A 20,135-nucleotide genomic window follows, 5' to 3' on the forward strand; every position below is an offset into this window, starting at 1 on the left:
ACTCTGAGGGGAAACACAGGGTGGAGATAAACCTCCTGAATTTGCATCCAAAATGCTGCTAAAACTTCAATTCACAATTTCCACTGCAGCCTCCATGATCATTGACCAGGAAAGAGGCAGAAAAAAGTCTCAGAGGCCTGAAGGAGAGAACACAGTTAAAGCACCAAATAACCATCACTGACAAAACACTCAATGCAGAAAAACGAGAGAGTGAAACAGATGAAAGATCAGGAGGAGTTAACAGATCATTAGAATAGTTATAATTAGAATTAAAATAAATTCTCTTTCAAATCAGACATCCCAAGATATGAGTGGAAAGTTTTGTTCTTGTAACTGCATTTATAACCTTTTTTTTTTTTTTTTTTTTTTGACTGACTGACTATAAATGAAGGTGCGGGGAAGGGGGCTGCAGCTGCCTGCAGTGAGAAAGCTGAACCACAATTAACTTTTGCAGAAACGGCTTAGTGGGTCTAGACCACTTAAAGTCTTATTTGAGTGATAGATGTTCTCTGTTTCAGTTATAAATGTCTCCTCCAAATTCTCAGGTATCACCTGTGGTGTTCCTCAAGGATCAATTCTTGGCCCTTTACTGTTTTCCATTTACATGTTACCGCTGGAACCATCTGCAATCCCCAATATTTCATTACATTTTTATACAGACGATACACCGATATATCTATCCATAAATCCATCAGACATCACCTCACTTACCTCACTTACAACATGTCTTGCAAGTATTAGATCCTGGATGTCCAATAATTTTTTAATGCTCAATAATGACAAAACTGAAGTGATAGTGTTTGGGCCCAAAGTGCACAGGGACTCCGTAAGCAAGACCTTAGTTTCCCAGGGTTTGCAGTGCACCCATGAGGCCAGAAATCTGGGTGAAATCTTTGATTCAGACTTTTTTTTTTCTAAACATTTCACCAAAATCACCAAATCAGCTACCACTCAAATCAGGAACATTGCAAAGATTAGATCTTTTCTTTCTTTCAGTGATGCTGAAATACTCATTCATGCTTTTGTCTCTAGCCATTTATATTACTGCAACTCCTTATTTGCTGGACTGCCCCTAAAACCAATCAACCACCTACAGCTTGTACAGAATACTGTGGCTAGGGTTGTTACAGGGGCTAGAAAATATGATCACATTTCCCCTGTTCTCGCCTCATTGCACTGGTTACCTGTGGTTTTTAGAAATGATTTTAAAATTTGACTGCTTGTTTTTAAATCTCTGAACGGCCTAGCCCCATCTTATATCACTGACCTTCTCATCCCTTACACCTCAGCTCGTTCTCTTAGATCTGCGGACAAGCTGTTGCTCTCAGTCCACAAGGCAAGGCTTGAGACAGAGGGTAGAAGGACATTTGCTATTAGAGCCCCTCAACTGTGGAATAACCTTCCTCTGCAAATCAGACAAGCTACCGCATTGTCCTCTTTTAAACTCTTTTAAAAACTCCTTTTTTTATTTAAGTGCATTTAATGCATTTAATGTAAATATCATCTTATAATGAATTTTGGCATCATAGTTTTGTTCCATAACCTTGGTAAGTTACCTGCCTGGTTACCTGCTTATACACATAATATACCAAATTACCACTGTTTCATATTTCCAGCTGAGACTGTGAGAAAACTACAACACGTCATCATTATTTCTACTTTGCTGCTCTGACTGTGGTAAAACAGCGACGTCTCACTCTCTCCCAGGAGTAATCCTTCTCCTGCTGACAGTCACAGTAAATTCTCTTCTGCTTCTTTAATTAGTTTTAGTCCTCGTTAACTCTCAGTGTGATTCTGAGACGCTTGATAAATATGGGCCCAGGGTCAGAGTCTGACTTATAACACCTGTTTTTAATCTTTTCTGCATCAAACAGCTCATGTATAACACATCTGTAAAGTGCTGATTCAACAGAATCCAGAGATAAATGTTCAGTTTGTAGTCAGTTAAGAGACTTAAGTGAAGATGACAAAATCCAGATCCAGACTCCGGTCCAGATGGATCATCAGGATCCAGCTGATCCTCTCTCAACACTCACTCCTGGATGTTCACTCACACTCTGACAGAGATCATCAATCCTCCCAGCTGATGAGAGAAGAAGAAACAACAGAGGTCATAAATCAGTGTTTAGTGAGACTCACTTCATCAGCTGTCAGTCAGTGATGCAGCACATCCAGTTTAAAGAGCAGCAGGGACTTCAGTCCTGTTCAGACCAGAAGTGGAACAGCTGTGCAGCGTAGCCTGCTTCCTTTCAGCTCTCATGTTAACGTGTTGGAGTGAACACACTGAGCTCCAAGCTCACACACCTGCACAGACTTTTGCTATCAAGTCTGTTTACTCTGCAGATTTCACTCAAGTACACAGAGGAAATAAAGTGCTGAGAGTCATGAACACATCATTACTGCAGAAACAGAGACATTCGCTCATCAGTTTACTGATGGATTTACTGTTGATACATGTCAACTGTTAGAAAAGTTGAAAGCTACAGAGTCTCTGTGGGATTTGAAGATCTTTCCTGCTGTTAAATCATCACATGACAATCAGTCAGAGCTCTCAGCTAAACAGCTGCTGTGATTCCTGGACTTCAGCAGAGGTTCTGGTCTGTATAAAGACCACATGGTTACTAAACGTAATGATGCTTGTGTGAAATCAGAGCCAGTGATTTGCAGGCTGCAGTCAGACTGATCTTAGAGCTCTGACAAAGATGAACTGATCAATTCTTTAGTGTTGAAATGAGAGAACAAACACTTTCAGATCAGATTTGATGGTAGGACAGTTTGATGATGAGGACCACTGTCTCTATACATCTTGTAAGGCTGTCAGCTGTAATCCAGCTTTATTTCCTGCAGACATGAACACAACAACAACAGTCGTCTTCACATCAACTCAAACACATGATCACAACAAGCTTCTGGCTGATCTGATTGGCTGACTGTTCTCTCTCTCTCTGTCTTTCTGTCCAATCCTGAAGCCTGTCACCATTCTCCTCTCACAGCTTCACTGAGGAAAGCAGCCACTGAGAAGGTTCACCAGGAAATACTGGATCTTTGCTTTGATACTAACTGTGTTTAATACAATACTGCTGAAACCAGCACAGACTGACTCCAACTCTCTACTCACTTCAGAGTCTCCAGTCTACAGTCTGGACTCTCCTGAAGATCAGACAGCTGCTTCACGTCCCAGTCCATCAGGTCATTATCTTCTAGATGCAGCTCTCTCAGATGGGATGAGGGGTTGGACTTCAGAGCTGAGGCCAGAGAAGCACAGCTGGTCTCTGACAACCTGCAGTCCTTCAATCTGAATAAAGAATAAATGACGTCACTTTAGAAAACAAAGTTCATGTTTGAAATCATTCAATGTTTCATAATCTGTTCAGAGCTGAAGAAGGTTTAGAATGTAGAAGTTTAGAAAGTTGTAGATGTGATCTCTAGATCCCCTACGAGACAGCCAGAGTCAGCTGACCATCCTGAGTCACCACAGTCCCGTAAACTGCGGCGGGTCCACAGACTGAAACTATTCACGTCACGGTTTACGGGACTGTGGTGACTCAAGGCAGCTAATATAGCAGCTAGCATCTACGTTACTTTTACACTTAAAATAAGATTTTTGTGCACGTTGTAATAACTGGATTTAAACAAAGTGGACATTTTACACATCATGCTGCTCTAACTGAACCATTTACAACAAGTAACCACTGCACACACACAACACAGAGCACATGTACATGTTTACTGAGTAAAGACACAAATGCAAAGATCCATCTCTGGATTTCAATAATCAATTAATGATCATTCAAATAAGAATCGCAATTAATCTGAAAATCTATTTTTTTGTCCTAAAGTTTAGAAGATGGAAACTCCAAACAGCTGAACCCAACAGGATGCAGGTTCAAAACTGTCAAATAGAAAAGATAAAAACAGAGTTTCAGAGGTTCAGAGTGAATTATCCAGTGTAGATTTTTCTTGTTATATGAAGGTTTTAAATGTGCAGCTCAACATTGTTCTGACAGTCAATGGACTAAACCACTGAAGAAGAAAATAGATCCTCAGTGTGGATCAGCATAATATCAGCTTTATGTCTGCAGTTTAGTGTCACCACAACTGTCACATCATATTAATCTCAGCACAGAAGTAAAAAATGGTGTCTGACCTCAGAGTCTCCAGTCTACAGTGTGGACTCTCCAGAAAATCACACAGCTGCTTCACGTCACACACGTCGTTGTCAGACAGATACAGATGTCTCAGATGGGAGGGGTTGGACTTCAGAGCTGAGACCAGAGAAGCACAACTGATCTCTGACAACCAGCAGCCTTCCAATCTGAATAAAGAATAAATGATGTAGATTAAAATCCATTTATAATCCAATCAGATGTGTTCAGGTTTTAAATGTGTAGTTCAACATTACTATGTCCTCATCAATGAGCTTTTCACTAAAATGAGCAGAGTAACTTTGTCATTGTGTTATTGTGGATCATCATGATGTCAGCCTTCTACAGACATCATCCAAATGTCACCACAACATTCAGACACATATTCATGTCAACACTGATTCATAAAAAATACTTTAAACACCTGCATTTAGATCAGTGTGTGTGTTCTGAAGGATCAATATCAATGATCAGACATTATTCATTAAAACACGTTAAATAATATAATAAAGAAATATTTCTCCTTCAACATATGAACTTGATCTAGGGCTGTGCGATTAATCGAATTTAACTTCCGATTACGATTTTGGCTTCCAACGATTATGAAAACAAGATAATGGAGATAAAACGATTATTGTTTATTATTGTCATTTCGCAGTGATGCTCTCGTTTTGTCTTGTGTTCTAAATCCAGCAAACCTCTTTCCTTTACAGCGGTGCGCTTTCGCTCCTCCTTAAACGCCTCCGACAGGCGTTGAGCGTCTCTGTCCACAGACTAACCTGCCTTCACCAGGCTGACTGACAGCTGGGATTTACTGAACCTAAATAGTTTGCATGTCGGCTCCACGGGAAGAAATCAACAGTGTTTGTACCCTTTGATTCATTGGTTTTATTTCCTCGCCCGCTGTAGCGAGTGAATCTGCCTGTAGTGAAACCGGAGGTAACGTTAGCTGGGAGGCTAGCGGAGGCTAGCTGGCTGTGCGTCCCTCCGGTCATGCTGCGGCTAACGCTCCGTTAGCCTCCCAGCTAGCCCCGGCTCTCCGTCTGGATCCAACCGGAGCACCGAGCCCCGGTTTGTTATTCAGGTTAAAGTGGGAAGAAGCAGCGGGTCTGTCGGGCAGCTGAGTGAAGTGGAGCCTGCGGAGGAAACACCGGGACCGTCAGGATGAAACAGTCCGCAGAGAAGCTGCTGTGTTCGGCTGCAGAGATAGGAAACACCTCGGCTGACAGGATGTACCACTCTGTTTGAAAAAACGTTTTCTTTTTCTTCTTCTTTTTGGTTTATAACAGCTATTGGCAACCAGCGTATGAGGTGCATTACCGCCACCTTCTGCTTCGGACTGTGGACCAAAGATGAAATCCTGCACATTACTCCTGTCTGTCTGATAAAGTCAAAGAAAACTACTGCTCCACCCACTTGGCAGGTTCATGTGTTTTAATGCTGAGCTCCTGAACTCCAGTCTTCATAAGTTCTTCCTTCATATATTGTCTTTCTTGATCATTAGTACAATCTATGATTGCAGGTGTAATAGTCTCCTCAGCCAGGTGGAAAAAAATATGTGCATATATATCAGCATCGGCAAAAATGAGAGTCAAAAAGTAATTGTGTTAAATAATCGTGATTATGATTTTTGCCATAATCGAGCAGCCCTACCGTCTATACAAACTCATGTTGTTCAGCCAAACACAAGTAAAAATGTCAAAAGACTAAAACACGACACATTTATATGTTTTAGGTCTACATGTGCAAAACAGTTGAGCAAGAATAATAAAAGACCTGCATCACTTGCAAGAGCTTCATCATTATGTACATTTAAAACACATAAATGCTATCCCATAATGCAACACATGGACTGTCAGTACCTGCTATTTCAACTTTATCACTTTGAGCACAGACATCAGAAACTGAAAGTCTGCTCATTAGTTCATCTGCACTGTTTGTATTTGTGTTGACATCAGTCTGATACCTGCAGACAGCTGCTGGCTGGCGTTAGCTCCCCGGCAGGTAGAGACAGCATACATAAACGTAAAAAAATGAAAATATGGAAAAAAGAAAATGAACTTCATGGATGTAAGTTATGTATGTACATAAATTATGTTCAGTTGTTAAACATTAAGATCAACAATAGTAACAGACAGTCAGTGAACTGACCTCAGAGTCTCCAGTCTACAGTCTGGACTCTCCAGAAAATCACACAGTAGCTTCACGTGTGATTCCTGAAACTTTCCTCCAGACAGATTCAGATATCTCAGATGGGAGAGGTTGGACTTCAGAGCTGAGACCAGAGAAGAACAGCTGATCTCTGACAACCTGCAGTCAGTCAATCTGAATAAAGAATAAATGATGTAGATTAAAATCCATTTATAATCCAATCAGATGTGTTGAGGTTTTAAATGTGTAGTTCAACATTACTATGTCCTCATCAATGAGCTTTTCACTAAAATGAGCAGAGTAACTTTGTCATTGTGTTATTGTGGATCATCATAATATCAGCCAGAGCGGCGCCAGACAATTATCAGCAGGGGGGCACAAGGTCGTCACGGGTGGGCACTCCTTTTTACATCCTCATAGATCAGACATTTCTTTCTTTTTTTGGTAGTTTAACGTAAATGAGTCAGATGAATGGCTTTCTATACATAAAAGAAGAAATAACACAATAAAGTGGAAACTGTTTATATTGATCACATCTGTCTGGATCAAATTGATCACTATCAACAGATGATTATTATAACTGATTTTTAAACATTTTTTCTTTATTTCTCATGCAGAATACCATCTAATTGACATTTGTATATTTATTACATGAATATAAAGTAATGAAACGAGCAGCTTCGCTATTTAATGAATTTTACTGACTGTTTCAAAATACAGTACAGCTGTTTAAACGCTGGTTGTTGTGTCGCTGCTGCATCTCGTTGGCTGGTTTTTGGCAGTTTGTCATGAGCTTCGAGGAAACAACGTTTTTCATTGAGAGAAAATGATTTTCTTTTTCCCGTCATGATTTCAATGTGCAGGCAGCAGCAGCCTCAGGTCACCAGCTGGAAGCAGACGGGTTACCACGAGGCAGTAATGGTGCCGCAGCCGCCAGGAACATATCAAACATGTTTCATGGGAGTAAAATAAAAAAAAAAAATAGAATTACTGAAGTTGTACAATTTTTTCCATATGGATTCATGTATGAAAAGACCCAAAATGAACACTGTACTTGATTAGTATAAGCAAACTATTTAAACAACATTTGTATAAGAATGATTCAGTCTCAAGCTTTGTGATCCATATAAGCGATTGATCACTGTAACTGTGATCAATACAGGCGGTTTCCACTGTAATAACCAAACCAACACTGCATAACTCTTGAAACAAATTGAACAATGAATATGTTACAGTTCAGAACTTCCTCACAGAAACCACAATCCTAACATGCCACGGCGGGCCAGGATAAATAACACTGGCTTACCTGCGGCTACTATTCCTACACAAGGCCGAGTCTTCTGGGCTTTGAGTTGGAAAGGTTGATTATGTCTTTGTAATCACAAGTGTCAGTTAGTTCTCTTTCAAAAGACAAAAACGTCAAGTTGTTCAGGTGTCCAGTCAACATGGATGATCTGATGCGCATCTGGATCTGTTGTTACACCGTATTTGGTGACTGAAGGGTCCTTTAGAGTAGGAATGTGCGATTAATCGAATTTAACTTCCGATTACGATTTTGGCTTCCAACGATTATGAAAACAAGATAATGGAGATAAAACGATTATTGTTTATTATTGTCATTTCGCAGTGATGCTCTCGTTTTGTCTTGTGTTCTAAATCCAGCAAACCTCTTTCCTTTACAGCGGTGCGCTTTCGCTCCTCCTTAAACGCCTCCGACAGGCGTTGAGCGTCTCTGTCCACAGACTAACCTGCCTTCACCAGGCTGACTGACAGCTGGGATTTACTGAACCTAAATAGTTTGCATGTCGGCTCCACGGGAAGAAATCAACAGTGTTTGTACCCTTTGATTCATTGGTTTTATTTCCTCGCCCACTGTAGCGAGTGAATCTGCCTGTAGTGAAACCGGAGGTAACGTTAGCTGGGAGGCTAGCGGAGGCTAGCTGGCTGTGCTTCCCTCCGGTCATGCTGCGGCTAACGCTCCGCTAGCCTCCCAGCTAGCCCCGGCTCTCCGTCTGGATCCAACCGGAGCACCGAGCCCCGGTTTGTTATTCAGGTTAAAGTGGGAAGAAGCAGCGGGTCTGTCGAGCAGCTGAGTGAAGTGGAGCCTGCGGAGGAAACACCGGGACCGTCAGGATGAAACAGTCCGCAGAGAAGCTGCTGTGTTCGGCTGCAGAGATAGGAAACACCTCGGCTGACAGGATGTACCACTCTGTTTAAAAAAAAAAGTTTTCTTTTTGGTTTATAACAGCTATTGGCAACCAGCGTATGAGGTGCATTACCGCCACCTTCTGTTTCGGACTGTGGACCAAAGATGAAATCCTGCACATTACTCCTGTCTGTCTGATAAAGTCAGAGAAAACTACTGCTCCACCCACTTGGCAGGTTCATTAAAGTTTTAATGCTGAGCTCCTGAACTCCAGTCTTCATAAGTTCTTCCTTCATATATTGTCTTTCTTGATCATTAGTACAATCTATGATTGCAGGTGTAATAGTCTCCTCAGCCAGGTGGATAAAATGTGCACATATATCGGCATCGGCAAAAATGAGATGGAAAATATTGGATATCGGCAAAAAATCCAATATCGTGCATGCCTAAAACACATATACAGCCGGATATTTCTGTGATTTAAACAGCTGTCTGTGCAGATTACGCTTCACTAAATGCAACAGAAATAAAAAAAAAACATGGGGTCTCCGTGAGACACTCAGAGTCAGTGTCGACTGCTACATTTAATAAAATGGAAGCGTTTCTGTTCCATGAGTCAAAATGAAATTGTGTTAAATACTTGTGATCTCAATATTGACCAAAATAATCGTGAGTATGATATTTGCCATAATCGAGCAGCCCTACTTTAGAGCCAACAAATGTCTCACAACCATCCTGCTGTGACTTCACTTTAAGGCACGGCCTGGTCCCAACATGCTTCATCCTCTGGATGAGTTTTTGTTAAAAAGTGGCTCAAACATAACTGCTTAGCCACAGTTTCCAACTTTCATCTAGCTGTTAGCTACATGAAACTGCGTTGTGACAGTGCGTGTGCGATGTAGCCTAACTTCAGTCACGTACAGTAAGACAGGAAGTTTCCATGAATCTGAAGTTTGGGTGGGGCACAACATCCCAATTGGACAGACAGTGCCCCCCAGTGCCCCCCTGTCCTGCTGGCTGTGATGTCAGCCTTCTACAGATATCATCCAAATGTCACCACAACATTCAGACACATATTCATGTCAACACTGATTTATAAAAAATACTTTAAACACCTGTATTGATCTCTCTGTGTCCCTGTGTGTGTGTGTGTTCTAAAAAATAAATATCAATGATCAGACATTATTCATTAAACACATTAAATAATCTAATAAAGAAATATTTCTCCTTCAGCAAGTAAATTTGATCAATTTAAAACAGATATTAGTTGAGAGGATCTTCTGTATACAGATGTGACTCTTTACCAAAAATTATGAACATTCATTTACTTTAACAACTGACAGTGGACATTTTCTACAGTTTCTACAGTCAGTGAACTGACCTCAGAGTCTCCAGTCTACAGTGTGGACTCTCCTTAAGATCAGACAGCTGTTTCATGTCCGAGTCCTTCAGGTTATTTCCTCTTAGATCAAGATATCTCAGATGGGATGAGGGGTTGGACTTCAGAGCTGAGACCAGAGAAGCACAGCTGATCTCTGACAAACTGCAGCCACTCAATCTGAATAAAGAATAAATGACGTTACTTTAGAAAACAAAGTTCATGTTTCAAATCATGCAAAGTTTCATAATCTGTTCAGAGCTGAAGAAGGTTTAGAATGTAGAAGTTTAGAAAATGGAAACTCCAACCAGCTGAACCCAACAGGATGCAGGTTAAAGACTTTCAAATACAAACAGTGAAAAAGAGCTCTCATTAATATTAATGACAACATGCTGCTACTTCAATAAAGACGTAGTGACTTCACCTCTTAAACTCTGCAGCTCCACCAGTGACTCCATCTATACAAACTCATGTTGTGCAGCCAAACACAAGTTAAAAATCCACATGAATATTTCAGATTCTACTCAAGATCCCAACATTTATAATGATATCAAATATGTCCGGATGGATGTTGGGAAAATAGGAGGAAAATGATGTTCAACATAATTTACATTTAATGGAATGATGTGGCCATGAAAAAAATCACAGCATCTTGTGTTTAAATATTTCTGTTAATATAAACACTGCACAGCTTCATAATAGTGTTGGAACAAGTAAATACTGGATATTATATTTGTTGCTGTCTGATTGAGGTTTTTGGTTTAAATTTAAAGAACAAAATTTAAAGTGAAGTAGAGCTGGGCAATTAACCGAAAATGTATCAAGACCGACATTAAGACCCTCTCACTGACTTAATCTTTCTCATGTTGGTTAAGTCGGTTAATAATTTCCCCAAAGCGTGCGTTCATGAACTGTCTCTTTAAAACAATACTATGTTGTGTTCAGTCATGTGCCTCCGCCCCGTCCAACTAACGTTAGTGCGAGTTCACTCAAAGGAAGCTGGCACCATGGATGACACAAGCACTGACACTGAGCCAACAAATAGGCCTCAACCTGAGCAGCTTATGACTAAAAAGAATACCGTGTCTGTGGTTTGGACACATTTCAGCTTCAGTGAAGACGACACAGAGCAAAAATAAGTCAAATGTAAACACTTTGGAAAAACAATTTCAGTGACCAAAGGTAACACCACCAATCTGTTTAATCACTTGGAACACAATCACATTACTGAATATGAAGAGTTCATGGCTCAAAAAAAGAGAGAGACTGACAAACGCTAAAGTGCTTCCACAAAGCAGCTGACGCTAACACAAGCATTTACAAATGCCGCACATTATGCAAAGGATTCAAGAAGATGGAAAGAAATAACTGATGCTATTACATATTACATCATGAAGGATATGGATCCCATAGCTACTGTGGAACGTAGTGGGTTTAAGTATCTTGTTAAAACCCTCGACAAAAGATACGCTGTGCCATTGCAAAAATATTTTTCCCAAACAGCGGTGCCCAACATGTACAAAACATGTCGTGAGAAGGTAGCTGCTGAACTCAAATCTGTTCAGTACTTTGTAGGAACGTCTGATCTCTGGTCAAGTACAAGGATGGAGCCATACTTGAGCCTTACGTCGCACTACATTGATGATGAATGGAACCTGTGCAACAGATGCCTGAAGACGGCATATTTTGCAGATGATGACACATCAGAAATGATTGCACAGGGCCTGAGAAATATGCTGTCTGCATGGGACCTCATGGAAGAGAACCTCATGACCATTACGACAGACAACAGCACTAATGTCGTCAAAGCTACACAGCTCAATGGACGGACACGGGAGCAATGTTTTGGACACAGGTTGCACCTGGCAATCGATAGGTAACACATCAGCTGATCAGACACTATGCTACAGTTGAGCTAGAGCTATCTTTTAGTTCACTTTAAATAAATACTGTGACAATAATAATTAACTATTCATATAGCACTTTTCTTACTGTTACAATGTGCTTCATATTACAATGTTAACTTCACATTACAATGTAAAACAATGCTACCATGAGTCATGATTAAAGTAGAAATAAAAATTACTCTAGAAGTCTGTTATTAATCTATTATTAATTAAGTAGCTTTGAATTAAGAGATTTCTCCTCATCTATTATTTTGCTTAAGTTTTACAGTTTGTAAAGTCTTTAGGTATAAGTCAAACCCTCAATAAAATAATAATTCATCTTTTCATGTGTGCGTATTTCAGAAAATGCAACGGAAGATCAACGTGTGCAGTGGGAAATGAGGGTTTGCAAAAATATTGTCAGTGCTTTTTCCTATAGTTGGAAAAAGAAGAAGGCGCTTGTGAAGGCACAACAAGAGCTGAACCTGCCACAACACAAGTTGAAAACTGCATGTGCCACCAGATGGGGATCAATGCAAATGATGACTGCAAGGATCCTTGAGCAAAAGAAAGCCATCACACAGGTCCTCGCTGATGATGAGAAATCAAGGCAACTTGTTCCATCGTGGGCTGAACTGGATGTCTTAGAGGCTGTCAACAAAGCTCTCTCCCCATTGATGGAGTTCACAGATGCCCTGTCAGGAGAAGAGTATGTGACCATTTCATTTGTGAACTATGTCCTACACATCCTCCATTCATGAGTGCTGGCTGAGGACGAAGATGACATGGAGCTGACTAAAACAATCAAAACCTGCATCCTTAAGGAGAAGTTCTCAGAACTCATCACAGAAGAGCTACTGGAAGCATACACTTCTGCACACCATGTCCCCACCATTCAGGGAGAAGTCAGAACAGAGATGATGGAGTCAGCAGCTGCAGTCCACGGGGAAAGTACCCCAGAGAGCACAGAGCCGTCTACGTCTTCATCATAAGCAAAGAAACCAAGGAGGTTATTAGGAAGTTTTTTCAAAGGAAGTGAGGCAACCCTTTCAACTGCACCCACTATGTCATTTCAGCAAACAGTAGAAGCACAGCTGAGCAGCTACTTGGTGTCTCTCATGCTGGATAGTGAGGAAAATCCACTGGAATGGTGGAGAAAGAATCATGTACACTTTCCCACTAAAAGCAAGGTGGTAAAAAAGTACTTTCGCATGCCAGCCACTAGCTCGCCATCTGAGGGGTTTTCAGTTCAGGAGGAAACATTGTCACATGCCTCAGATACAGCCTGTTGATCCACTGGAGGTGTCTTGTCCAAGCTTTTCTCTTGCTCTTAATCAGCAGTGTTGCATTAACATTTTCACACATGGCGTTATTTAAAATAATTTATTTTGTTTGCAAGAGATGTAAGTTATTATTTTCTACTTTTTTTTAGGGAACTTGCTTTTTACTTTAGAACTAAAATGTGACCTTTTTCACAAGACATTTTCATTTCAAGTGATGTGTGCTTTGATTTCAACTATTTGAAATATTCAATAAATAACCATAAATAGTTTATCTGTGTGTGTTTCAAACCTTGTCAGCGAACTATGAGGGCAGTGTAAAAAAAAAAAGCATATAAAATAAATAAGTGTTCATTAATCATAATCGAGGTAAAAGTTTGAAATAATCCTGATATCGATTTAGTCATATCGCCCAGCCCTAAAGTGAAGGTGAAATTTAATGTAAAAATCAAGAGTTTCAGAGGTTCAGAGTGAATTATCCAGTGTAGATTTTTCTTGTTATATGAAGGTTTTAAATGTGCAGCTCAACATTGTTCTGACAGTCAATGGACTAAACCACTGAAGAAGAAAATAGATCCTCAGTGTGGATCAGCATAATATCAGCTTTATGTCTGCAGTTTAGTGTCACCACAACTGTCACATCATATTAATCTCAGCACAGAAGTAAAAAATGGTGTCTGACCCCAGAGTCTCCAGTCTACAGTGTGGACTCTCCAGAAAATCACACAGCTGCTTCACGTCACACATGTCATTTCCAGACAGATCCAGATGTCTCAGATGGGAGGGGTTGGACTTCAGAGCTGAGACCAGAGAAGCACAGCTGATCTCTGACAACCTGCAGTAACTCAATCTGAATAAAGAATAAATGATGTAGATTAAAATCCATTTATAATCCAATCAGATGTGTTCAGGTTTTAAATGTGTAGTTCAACATTACTATGTCCTCATAAATGAGCTTTTCACTAAAATGAGCAGAGTAACTTTGTCATTGTGTTATTGTGGATCATCATGATGTCAGCCTTCTACAGACATCATCCAAATGTCACCACAACATTCAGACACATATTCATGTCAACACTGATTCATAAAAAATACTTTAAACACCTGCATTTAGATCAGTGTGTGTGTGTGTGTGAGAGAGAGAGAGAGATTATTGTGAAGGATCAATATCAATTATCAGACATTATTGTGTAAAAAACATTAAATAATCTAATGAAAGAAATATTTCTCCTTCAGCAAGTAAACTTGATCAATTCAAAACAGATATTAGTTGAGAGGATCTTCTATATACAGATGTGACTCTTTACCAAAAGTTATAAGCATTCATTTATTTTAACAACTAACAGTGGACATTTTCTACAGTTTCTTTAAGAATCAGTCATCTTTTATAACTACAGACTAAACTTTGTACAGTAAAAAAATGAAAATATGGAAAAAAGAAAATGAACTTCATGGATGTAAGTTATGTATGTACATAAATGAGGTTCAGTTGTTAAACATTAAGATCAACAATAGTAACAGACAGTCAGTGAACTGACCTCAGAGTCTCCAGTCTACAGTCTGGACTCTCCAGAAAATCACACAGTAGTTTTAATCCTGAGCCTTTCAGGTCATTTCCTCTTACATCCAGATGTCTCAGATGGGAGGGGTTGGACTTCAGAGCCGAGACCAGAGAAGCACAGCTGGTCTCTGACAACCTGCAGAGCCACAATCTGAATAAAGAATAAATGATGTAGATTAAAATCCATTTATAATCCAATCAGATGTGTTCAGGTTTTAAATGTGTAGTTCAACATTACTATGTCCTGATTCATTAGATTAGACTATTTTTTAGTTTGAACATGTTAAAATAACAAAATAAAATATATAGGCAGCAAAACAAAAGAAATAAAAATAACAGCAAACTTTCAGTAAGCAACTTAAATAATAACCATTCAATGGAACTTTTCTAGTCCTACCCCTTTTTATAATTTATCAATCAAATCAAAGCCAAAAACATTCAAAACAACACAAGAGAATAAAGATAACTTGCATAGAACCAATAACAACAAACAAAAACAACACAAGTCAAAAAGACACTCTGTACCAAATCATATTATTCCAGACCACCTCTTTGTTCATCCATTCTATATCTGTTCAATATGTTATTTTTAAAGATTTGTTTAAACTTACTTAATGTTCTACATGTTTTCATATCTTCATTATGGTTGTTCCATAGATTAACTCCCTTTATTGTGATAATAATAATAATAATAATAATAATAATAATATTTATTGAGTTGACTTCCATGAGTTCATTCATAAAATTGATTCGTAAAATGCTGCTGAACTCAGCCAAGTCTGAAATTAGAGGATCAGTATGAAATCAGACATGTTGAACTAAACCTGTTCATTATTTATTACATGACCTCCTTCTTCCTGTATTTGGTAGTTTAGTAGGTTTGTGTAATTAAAACATGTTACTGGTGGCAGTAATGATTCCTCCTGTCCATACTGACTGTGAAGTGGTCTCTTCCTAACACAGCTACACTGTAGGAAATGAGTTCATAAGTTCAGCTGAAGCTGATATGAGGCTTTGACAGTTTGGTAGACTCCCACTTGATTTGTCTGACTCAAAGTTACAGACTATTTAGTTCAAAATTCCCTCTTTGAGTTATGATCCCTCCACTGCAGCTCAGCAAGGAAACACTGAAGAAACACAAAAATACTTACTTGATATGTGTAACTCAGACTGCTGAAGACTCATATTAGTTTAAACTTTGGAAATCATTTTTACACAGAATAAGACTGTGGATTTTAAATTTAAATTCTACAGATTTGTGCTCAGGGAAATACCAAAAATGTATTAACCAAACATGTGAACTTCAGTGAAGGATTTGAATTGAATATATAGAAAAAACTGCCAAAGCTACAGCCAGTGAACTGACCTCAGAGTCTCCAGTCTACAGTTTGGACTCTCCAGTCCAGCAGATAGAGGCTTCAATCTTGAACCAGTCGGACCATCCTCCAGGAGGTTTGCACTCAGGTCAAGCTCTCTCAGATGGGAGGGGTTGGACTTCAGAGCTGAGGCCACAACTTCACAGTCAGTCTCTGAGAGTTCACAGCCAGAAAGTCTGTAATGACACATATATTACAACATATGTTATTATGAAAGACGACACTTTATATTTACTTCCTGCATTTGATGATGAAACAGTTTGACATTCCCTATTTTGATTAACATTTGCTCTTCACATCAGTGATTCAGCTCATCTTTTTTAAAAAAAAAAAAATTTCTGAGGCATTTTATTCCTTTAATGTAAAGCGACAGTTGAGAGATAACAGGAAACAAGAGGAGAGAGAGAGAGAGAGAGAGAGAGAGAGAGAATGACATGCAACAAAGGTCAGCCACCTGAATCAAACCACTGATATTGTGATTATATGACATGTATCTTAACCAGTAGGCTACCAGAGCACTCCTAGTTCAGCTAATCGTATCTCACTGTGCTTGAATGAAACAATAATTCTCATCACTCTCTCTCATACCTGCAGACTTTTAATCTTTGTTTTGCTTTAATCTTGCAGATGACGGGAGAGAAAATGGAGTTACATTGAGGCTTCCATAATGTTCACAGTCTGTCTGTGTGATCTGATCCCATGTCTGTCTCCACAAAGTCAGCATGAGGCATCTTGATAAGAAAAACATTTTTACTGTCCACTATTTTTAATTTTTAATTTGACTGCAGGATATTTTTACTCAGTTCAGCTCAGTGAACAGTTACAGTTGAGAAAGATCATCTCTCTTTGCTACCTGCTGTTGTCAGGTTCACATCCATCAGCGGCAAAATTTATTGTTGACAAACACAAATGAAACAAATGGCTTGACAATATCAGACCTGTACATATCAAATATTACTGTAATTCAATATTTAGATGTGCAGGACAGATGACTGCATGATGTTTAGTTGTCAACATTCTTTTCTGAGAAGCTGAAAAACTGATTCAGCACAAAAACACAATTAACAAACCAATAAGGTTGAATTATTTTCATCATGATGTCATCAGAAAGATGTTATCAGGGTATCAGCATTAAAATATAACATTGACCTTTAATGTGTATAAGATCTCTTTAAACAGTCTGAATTCTATCATTCTGCTCTTATATCTTCATCAGACCTCTGTGCATTTCCTGCTACTACTCTTCTCTACACCAACAAGAGAGAAAACACCTGAGAGTTTCTTTCTGTGACCAACAGAATATAAGAAAGACTTAAAAACAAGGCTGTGTAACACGACTTCCCTCTTTAAAAGAAAAAGTTGAATTCATGAGAAATAAAAGGCACCATTGCTTGGTTCAACACACTCAGGGGTTTTGTCTCGTATGACCAGTAGTTTACGGAGGCTAATGTAGGTTAATGTTAGCAAACTTTAGATATTGTTTATAACTGACATTATACAACAGGTAGTTCTGACTAAGCAATCTGATTGGTCAATTAGACATTTAGCATGACAGCACACTGAAGCTGAAATTATAGTTTCTGCGTCCGTGAGGGTCCGCATGACGTAAATTTAATCAACTTGCTCAAATGAATAATGCCTCATCACTCTTATCATATTGCTGGCCAAGTTTTATATACATTAATGTAAGGTGTTAAAAGTTAAACTCTCTTTTTGTTCATTTAAAGAAGAAACAGAATCCTAAATTAAAACATTGTCTACCTCATGCAATAGAAAAGCTGTGAAGACTATAAATTTGTACTCCAAATTTAATAAACTAATATAATTGTAATGTGTACATTTATTTTTTATATCTTTATTTTCTACTGCACCATTTTCATATCATATTTATCTGTAATCCCTGGCGTTGTATATTTGTTTGTTCTATATTTCTGTTATATTACTCCATTTATGTTATCTGTATGTGATATTGAAGTTGAATTAATTAAAATATCACTCCGCCGTTCATTAGAACTGTGGACCGTTTATGTGTTGTGTTGCTTTGCTAGTGTCTTTGGGTTATTTTGTTTTGTGGGGATCTGCGGTGAAAACCCGGAGCGGAGTTTTGAGTTTTCCTCCTTTTATGTTTGTGAAACTGGATTGAACTGAACTGATTAGGGGTTGTGGGGAAAACAAAACGGACCCTTTACCGAGTGGATTGAACTCTGAGACTGTGGGACGAGTTACACACACACACTGAAAAACCCGAACCCTTCTCCACTCGTTATCGTTAACCGGCTCCCCCATAAACAGTAAAACTGAATCATTTTCCCTTCAGTTGAGTTTATCTCAGCTTCCACTCCGGCATCCTCCATCAGCTGTGCCGGTGAGTCGGTGACACGGAGCTACTAGCTTAAAAATGTCTGTGAAGTTTGCAGACGTAGCAGCTAAATCTGTCCATGGATTTTTTTTCAGCGGATATCTTAGTTACAACAGGATTGAGCTAGCAAAGCAGTTTTGTGTTTATAAATGTCGTATTTATTCAGTTTGGGAAATGTCGCGATCTCTAGAAAGCATTAGCTCAAGTTGGCTGGCTGACTCAACAGGGACTAGAAATCGTCTCTGTTGCTTGGTCGTTACTAAGGGTCAGTCTACTTGCTGGAGTAGTAAACTAGGTTTCATTACATAGCAGTCTACTGACGTGAGTGATTGTTTTCCAGGTATTAGTCATATCCCTATGTATTTCCATAGAAACGGATATAACACAAGAAAAAAAGTTTTTTTATTTTTAGAGCGAACTGCCTCAAAATATAAATACATTTTGTTTACATCTTTTATTTTGTTGGTAAATGTTGTATAATCGCAATATTACCCTCGAGGGTGTGATTTACCGTCATTGTTGACACGACAGTGATGCGGTAAGCATCACGTGTAATATCACTTAATTACTGAATCAGTTTGGTGATTTGCTGATCCCTCGTGCTCACTATGAAATGACTCAGAAACCATTAAGAAAAAAAATGATGATGAAAGCAAATCTCTGTGACTTCAGAAATCACCTTTGGAAAATGATACAGATCTTATTTTAAACTCTTAATCATAGCAGTAAAAACAGTGTCTGTCTGATTATATATTATTTGCAGAAGCTTCTCATGTAATAATAACTTCACTACATTCACTGATAACTGTAAAATACTGATATATGTTCTGTAATAAAACCTCAACCACAACCTCTAAAGTCCTTCATTTGTTTTACCAGGTTTGAATGACGCCTCCGTCACCCAAAGGAAGATAAATAGAAAAAAAGACTGTAAAATCCAATAATCACTAGAAATAAATAGATTAACTGAATGACTTTGAACTGACTGAATTTGAAACAGCTCAAGAACATCTGAGATTAAATATAACTGACATATTATTTCAGCTATGAACAAGTAGAGCACTATTTTAACAATAATAAGAATTTTATATTATTTATATTTGAAGAACTAAACTACTAATCTGCACTGATTTATAATGTTAATCACATCTGGACTTACAGAGCCTTTCTGCAGTTCCTCACAGCTGGGATCAGTCTCTGTCGTCCCTCCTCTGATGTGTTGTACTTCATCAGGTCCAACTCATCCAGAACCTCCTCTGACATCTGCAGCATGTAGGCCAGAGCTGAGCAGTGGATATCAGAGAGTTTCTTCTCTGATCTGTTCTCTGACTTCAGGAACTCTTGGATCTCCTGATGTACTGAGAGGTCGTTCATCTCCATCAGACAGTGGAAGATGTTGATGCTTCTGTCAGGAGAGATATAACGAGTGTTCATCTCCTTCAGGTTGTTGATGACTCTCTGGATGATTTCTGGACTGTTCTCTGTCTGACCCAGCAGGCCTCCTAAGAAACTCTGGTTGGACTCCAGAGAGAGGCCATGAAGGAAACGTACAAACAGATCCAGGTGGCCATTTTCACTTTCGAGAGATTTCTCCATGGCTCTCTTCAGGAAGTCATCCAGAGATGAGTTACTGTAGTCTTTTCCCAGGAAGTCCTTCAGTACCTCTGTGTTGCTGTTGGTGTAACAGTGGTACATGTAGACTGCAGCCAGAAACTCCTGAACACTCAGATGAACAAAGCAGTAGACTGTTTTCTTGAAGATCACATTCTCTCTTCTGAAGATCTTTGTACAAACTCCTGATAACACCGAGGCCTCTGTGACATCAAGACCACACTGCTCCAGGTCTTTTTGGT

General features: G+C 39.0%; 1 protein-coding gene across 1 annotated transcript in view; it reads right to left on the bottom strand.

The window, feature by feature from the left end:
- Positions 1-1,983: 1,983 nt before the first annotated feature.
- LOC121890631 (NACHT, LRR and PYD domains-containing protein 12-like) overlaps positions 1,984-20,135 on the bottom strand; it is a 28,624-nt gene continuing 10,472 nt past the window's right edge. Inside the window, exons 5-12 of the mRNA XM_042403093.1 lie at positions 19,442-20,135; positions 15,914-16,099; positions 14,525-14,698; positions 13,669-13,836; positions 9,824-10,000; positions 6,297-6,470; positions 3,119-3,295; positions 1,984-2,083 (exon numbers count right to left, since the gene is read on the bottom strand). The exon at positions 19,442-20,135 is cut by the window's right edge and continues 1,107 nt beyond it. Coding sequence (XP_042259027.1) covers positions 2,071-2,083; positions 3,119-3,295; positions 6,297-6,470; positions 9,824-10,000; positions 13,669-13,836; positions 14,525-14,698; positions 15,914-16,099; positions 19,442-20,135 — 1,763 coding nt within the window. The 3' untranslated portion in view covers positions 1,984-2,070. The remainder of the gene's footprint in view (positions 2,084-3,118; positions 3,296-6,296; positions 6,471-9,823; positions 10,001-13,668; positions 13,837-14,524; positions 14,699-15,913; positions 16,100-19,441) is intronic.

The sequence above is a fragment of the Thunnus maccoyii genome, chromosome 23 (genome assembly GCF_910596095.1).
Source record: "Thunnus maccoyii chromosome 23, fThuMac1.1, whole genome shotgun sequence".
Classification (NCBI taxonomy): Eukaryota; Metazoa; Chordata; class Actinopteri; order Scombriformes; family Scombridae; genus Thunnus; species Thunnus maccoyii.